The sequence below is a fragment of the Stegodyphus dumicola genome, chromosome 1 (assembly GCF_044657685.1).
Source record: "Stegodyphus dumicola isolate Sdum_Otavi_A_Nest chromosome 1, ASM4465768v1".
In the NCBI taxonomy this organism is placed as follows: Eukaryota; Metazoa; Arthropoda; class Arachnida; order Araneae; family Eresidae; genus Stegodyphus; species Stegodyphus dumicola.
In genome coordinates, this window is record NC_140768.1 from 114,381,552 (window position 1) to 114,387,551 (window position 6,000).

Sequence of the window (6,000 nt, forward strand, 5' to 3'; positions counted from 1 at the left end):
GAATTGGGATTACCTAACTATATCGATTTCATCAAGTTCATTATTTCTTCATGTCTCTTTAACCACTTTAGAACATAATCTGAGTTAATTCGTTTTATGTACTATATGCAGTTTCCTTTATCCCGAGAGAATTGGGATTACCTAACTATATTGATTTCATCAAGTTCATTTATGTTCAAGCAAAGGCATATAATTGTTAGTCTCCATGGAAATAATTCACAGGTTTTGCTAGCACATCGCAGAATATTTTAGACTAATGTCCTATGCTATGCTGTGGGCTAAAAAAACAATCATTTTCCCTCATAATGCCAAATTATTTAAAATTTGTGATAGACTTTAGTTAAGTTACTGGTCAATAAATGGCACCACTACACTAGGAATATTGTTCAAGTTATTGGTAGGTGCCAGTATTTATTTATGCAAGTCATTTCACATTGCATGTTCTTTAGTGATGTTTTATGCTGTTATTGTATACATCTTACAGAACTTAAGAATTAACTTGGGTTATGAATTTTTTAACTTAAATATTTTTTGCCAAATTTAGTTCTTATGGGAAAAAATATTTTTGGATTATAGTTAGGCATATTGGTTTCTTTTAAAGTTGGGAGGAAAAAAAAAGGTTTTGGCAGATAATTCAAAAACAATTTTGGTGTTTAAGTGGCTAATAGATTGCTATATTTGCTGCTGGAAGGGTGCCATCATGTGTTGCTTGTAGTATTCTGTTTATTGCTTCACAGATTTATTGCTTGAGCTCTTTCATGTTTATTGGCCGGGTTTTGAACACTTCGCTTCATAATTTCAAAAAAAGAAAAGATGGCTATTAAGATTGGGTGGGGTAAGTGGGTTCGATTTCAAGGAAATGTTTTTATGATTATTCCTATGTGTAATGAGGCTGTAAGCCAGTTTCCATTGGAAATTCCTCCATGAAGGCATCTCTTCCCTTAAGCAGGTAGCCCTCATATGCTTTGTCATAATCAAATAAATCAAACCAAATCTTACATTGTTTGTACTCATCTCCTTATAGTGTGAGATTTGAGGACCATCACATCAATTAATTTCATACCATTTTTGTGTTACTTGAAACACAAAATCACTTCTTCTGGCATACAGTGCTTTGTGACCCACCAAAATGTTAGGAAGTACAAACCCACTATATTAACTCTTTGCATTGGAGAAGTGACTCTCGGTTACAATTTGAGCAGTTCAAGAAGGTGAAAAATTAGGTTAAGATATAATGAATGTGAAAGCAACTGTAATTCCACAGAAGAGACAGTAAATTCAGAATGGATAATGTATAGAGAATCAAAAGAAATACTGCAAAGAATACTGTTTGTATCTGGCAAAAAAGCTGCAGGACCGCAAGTATCCTCAGACATGAAAGAACTTTAGATTTCTGTGAAATTGTTAAGTTAGCTGTAGGAGTTTCACCAAATTTTTCACCAGAAAAGGCTTGAGTTGCTGGTTCATCGAGCTAAAAGGGCCTCAAATGCAAAGTGTTAATCAGTCAACTTTTCTATGCAGACCTATTAAAATGAATAATCATCTGTATGCAAGAATAGAAAAAAAATGTTATAACACATTAAGATTTTTTTCTGCACACTATATTTATCTTATCTGCAAGTCTGTGATAGAATGACTAAATTTTCTTCATATTTTGAATTGCATATGGTTTCTTGAATTTTATTCAAGAGAGATGTCTTATGGCTTGTTTGTTGCTTATCTCAGGCAAGTTTATAATCTTTGCAAATTATAATTATAAAATGTCGTTTAATTTTTGTGGTGATTATGCCATTACTCCTGTAGAAATGCTTTTTCATATTTCATGCTTTTCTTTTTTGCATTAGAAAAATTATAGTCATATAATTTCTTGTTGTAATATGTAAATAAAATTGAATTGTTCATCTTAATTTCTTTAGGAGCTTGAGCCGCCAACTCCCAGTCTTGCACCTTCACCAGTTGGAGGAAAGAAGATGAAAAGTAGTTCCGTGGGCATTTCAATCAGCAAATAGTTTGGATGTTAGTGTATATGCTGCCTATTTTTAAACATTCCAAGTGTTGTTAAGCAAAATTTCACATATATTGAAGAGATGAAAGTTCATCACTTTGTAGCATGAAAATTAATTTTTTATTCATAAATATATGCAGTTTTTGTAGGAAATCACTGAAAATATTCCAAGATCGGTATTTGCCAGCCGTTGTAAATATTCAGTAATCAAATTTTTCCAGAAATGCAAACTGGATAATCTAATCTTTAGTTTTTGAAGGCAGCTTTCTAAGAATTAGAAATTTTTTATATCTAATATTTCCTGTAACTTATCATGCAGAATGTAAATAATGATGTATGTGAATATATGAAAGACTTATTTATCACATTTTATTGCAATTAACCTGTTAAAAAAAAAAAAAAAAAACAGTTTTACTAGAATTTTATCTTTTGATAAAAGATAGGATTTGAAAAATCCACTTGTACAGAATTGAATATAGTTGTGAATATAAAAGAATGTACTTTTTATATGTTAATAAAAATATATTTCATAATTTTGCTTTTGTTAGATTTATCACCGATAATATATATTCAGTGTAAAATGTATTGTGAATTATTGCAAATGAATACTCTGCTAAGATTTCTAGATACTTTGCAATATATCGCTTGAAAATATCTGCATTTAATTCTCCTTTCACCATCTTCTGTGGAATACTATTCATTGGGAGCGATGTAGTGTAAAAAAAAAAAAAAAAAAAAAAAAAAAAAACTGGAGCTTTAAAGATTGACTTTTGATTTATCTCTGAAACTGTGTACGAATCGTGGAACACGTGCATAAAAAGATTGGGGGGGGGGGGGCTAAATAAATTCTTTCCAGAACTTTTGTTCAGCATTAACTTGACATGGTAAAAGTAATTAGATATTGTTGACAATTGATTTGACAGTAGCTTACAATGATAAAATCAGAACTGTTTAAATTTGTAACTGAATATTTGTTAAATAATGGATACTGAAAAATAAACTTATTGCAGTACTACCACTGGCTCAAAAAGTGCAAAATATATTATATGCTTTCATAAATCATATCTATATAATCCTGTTTATCAGTGTGCACGGAATAGTATAGAACTGTCTATCCATATTAAGAATTTCAGTAAGGAAACCTGATTTATTTGTAAATTAAATTTACCTATACCTAAATACAAGTAAATTAAGAACAGCGTTTAAAATATAAATTACAATTTAAAATACTTGTATATTAAGAACTCTTATTTTGTCTGGTCTCTGATTGAGATTACAATTTCACTCGAAAGCTACGAAATACCTCAGCCGATCTTCGCTTCAATTTAAGCCCTTGATTATACATATAATGTACTATTTCAAGGTATGATGTATATAAAAATCATCGAAAAATGCTGAATAAAAAATGATAAAATGATTGTTTAAAGCAACGTTTTCTGACGATTTATTTAAAGCGTCAGAAAGGAGAATAGTGCATCAGGGTATGGAAGTTTTAAGGAAAAAGTGTAGCTTTGAAAATAAAGAGGGAAGAGTCCAAGACTTCCTGATCTGTTAATTCTAGCTGTCAAGCAGAAATTTTTCCTGATTAATATCCGATAACGACATGAGAATTAACTTAAGAAATACCTTGTTTTGAGATTATAAATCTCAAAACTAATAAGTACTGGATCCGGGCTCTACTGCACTCCAGCCCAATTTAAGCTCTGTGGCTTCCATAACTGTATTCAGTTGTTCAGTATTTTCCTTCTGCTTCTGTTGTTCAGGAACCATTTTCATTTCATTATTCGATAACGCTTTGTAAGTCGATAATTTTTTTCCTATGCCTTTCTTATGAGCAGCAGGGGGAACCTTCAAAGATTCCTCTTGTCTTGATGAGGTGATCGGCTGAGATTTTGTGGAGAATTCCGAGTCTGCATAATCGCAGTATTCATCATCGTTATTGAGATCGCGAGTCCTAAATAGGGGCATTTTAATTTGCTATCCGAAGGCAACACTAAAGCAAAATTTTACAGTCGAGCAATTCATAAGTATAGAAATGTGTGTTCTGCATGCAACAGCAACTGGTCTAATTCAAAATGAACAGGAGTGTCACAAAATAAAAAAACTGAGAAAAAGTTGCATTAAATTTAAATCATGACGTCATATGCATACCTGAAGTGTCAAAAGTTTTGTTTCCTGCTTTGGCAACAAAATTATTCGCGAATTGTTTGTTGCTTGGAAAGAATGAACTGATTTCATTCACAGTGAAATGGTTTTATTCATTTTCTTTTCATGTGTACATAGAACTCGGAAATTTTTATTTTGGCCGCAACCTATCCATCTGGCGGGCTTGCCCGTTAGTATTTTATATTTTCCGCTTGGCAACAGACTCGAAATGTGAAACAACACGAATTGCGTTTCAAGACTAATAGCCCATTCGGGCTAACAATTATATTGCACTCTTATTAAATGGAACTAAACCCCCTTTCCATTGCATTTGCTTTGTTTTTTCTTTTAATTATCTCAATATTTAGGTTTATTTAAAAAAATATATGTATTCTTAATCTGAAATGTACTTAACACATTCTTCGGATAGAAAGTTAACTGTGCGAAATGCAGTTTTCTCATATGCGTCATATATAAATGACGTAACCCCGTCTTCGGCGTGGGTTTACTGTATTTCCTGCTGAATTGTGTAGAATAAACTCTAAGTTTTTATTACCATAATTGTAATGTAACTAACTGTACAGTCATTTATTTTATCATTCTGTGTAAGTATCTATGGTAAAATGAATAACCTTTGCCTGAAAAATTCTAAGGGGGAAAAATGTAATAAGCTCCTTTTAAAGCATGTAATCCTCAGAATGTCTTCTGTAATAAATTATTTACCCATATATTTCAAATATCAGCAATATTGAATCTGAGTTGTGTAAAATGAACTTTTAACACAAAGTTTTACTACCATAATTGTAATGCAATTGTACAGTCATTTATACTTGTGTTATCATTCTGTATAAGAATCTATGATAAAATGAATGACCTGAATGGAACAGGTTTGCCTGAGAAATTCTAAGCAAGAAGTTCTCTTTAAAGCATGTAATCCATGGGATGTTTTCTGAAATAAATTATTTACCTGCATATTTCAAATATCAGCAAGAAACCTTTTCTTATTTTATTTGGGGAAGATTCTGAAAAGTCAATAATATGATTAATATGACCTTGACGTTCCAACTCATCAGATTAAAGCCGACTTATATGGTCTGTTTAATTTAAGAGACTCGCATTATTAAAAATGCTTCGAATTTAATAGTCCATACAAAATATTCTTGAATCTTCAATACCCAATTTAAATACGTAATCCACAAAGTGCAATCAGTTTATAATTGGTAGTATTAAACTACTGTCATACTTAATGATGAATGTTTTAGATCTTGTGCATCTGTCGCCAACTTCTAAGTCTCTAACACTCTCAAGCAGTAGAAATTACTTTCTAACTAGAGCTGTCATTCCATATAAAATAAATATTAGGTATTAGTTTTTTCTTTTTAAATATTGTGAAAATAATATTCACATTTCGTTATGTAGCGAAATCTTTTGTAGATTACGGAGATTTTGTACTTAAAGTAATAAAAATATCGGTTATCAGATTTCAACGGAAATATTCATTTTGTCTCTTCCTGAATCCAGTTTGACCATTTTTTGGGCGAGATCTGTTGGTACGGATGGAATAAGTCAGTCCAAAGGGGCAATTTGCCCAGAAGGACTAATAATTTCTTTTTGATGTTTTGCGTTGATTCACAATAAGCGTTGTTTCACTTTTCAATTTGTTGCCACCAAATATTATTGCCCTGTATTATATTTAAGGAAATTAAATAGTGAAGAATCTGCATAAATGTATGTATGTTTCTCAAACTGTGATAAAACAATGGTACCTAGAGCCATCAAAATTTGAATAACATAATCTTCCTGCAAATATAGGCATCTGGAAGCTCAAATGTGAAATTTGGAATTTGTTT

The 6,000-nt window shown here is 31.3% G+C and overlaps 1 protein-coding gene across 2 annotated transcripts in view; it reads left to right on the plus strand.

Moving 5' to 3' along the window:
* LOC118180815 (protein ECT2-like) overlaps nt 1-2,545 on the plus strand; it is a 115,072-nt gene extending 112,527 nt beyond the window's left edge. Inside the window, exon 24 of one of the 2 annotated variants that reach the window (XM_035349872.2) lies at nt 1,917-2,545. In XM_035349872.2, the coding sequence (XP_035205763.1) occupies nt 1,917-1,974 (58 nt within the window). In that variant the 3' untranslated portion in view covers nt 1,975-2,545. The remainder of the gene's footprint in view (nt 1-1,916) is intronic. The other variant, XM_035349873.2, reaches the window with a different exon arrangement.
* Nucleotides 2,546-6,000: the final 3,455 nt, after the last annotated feature.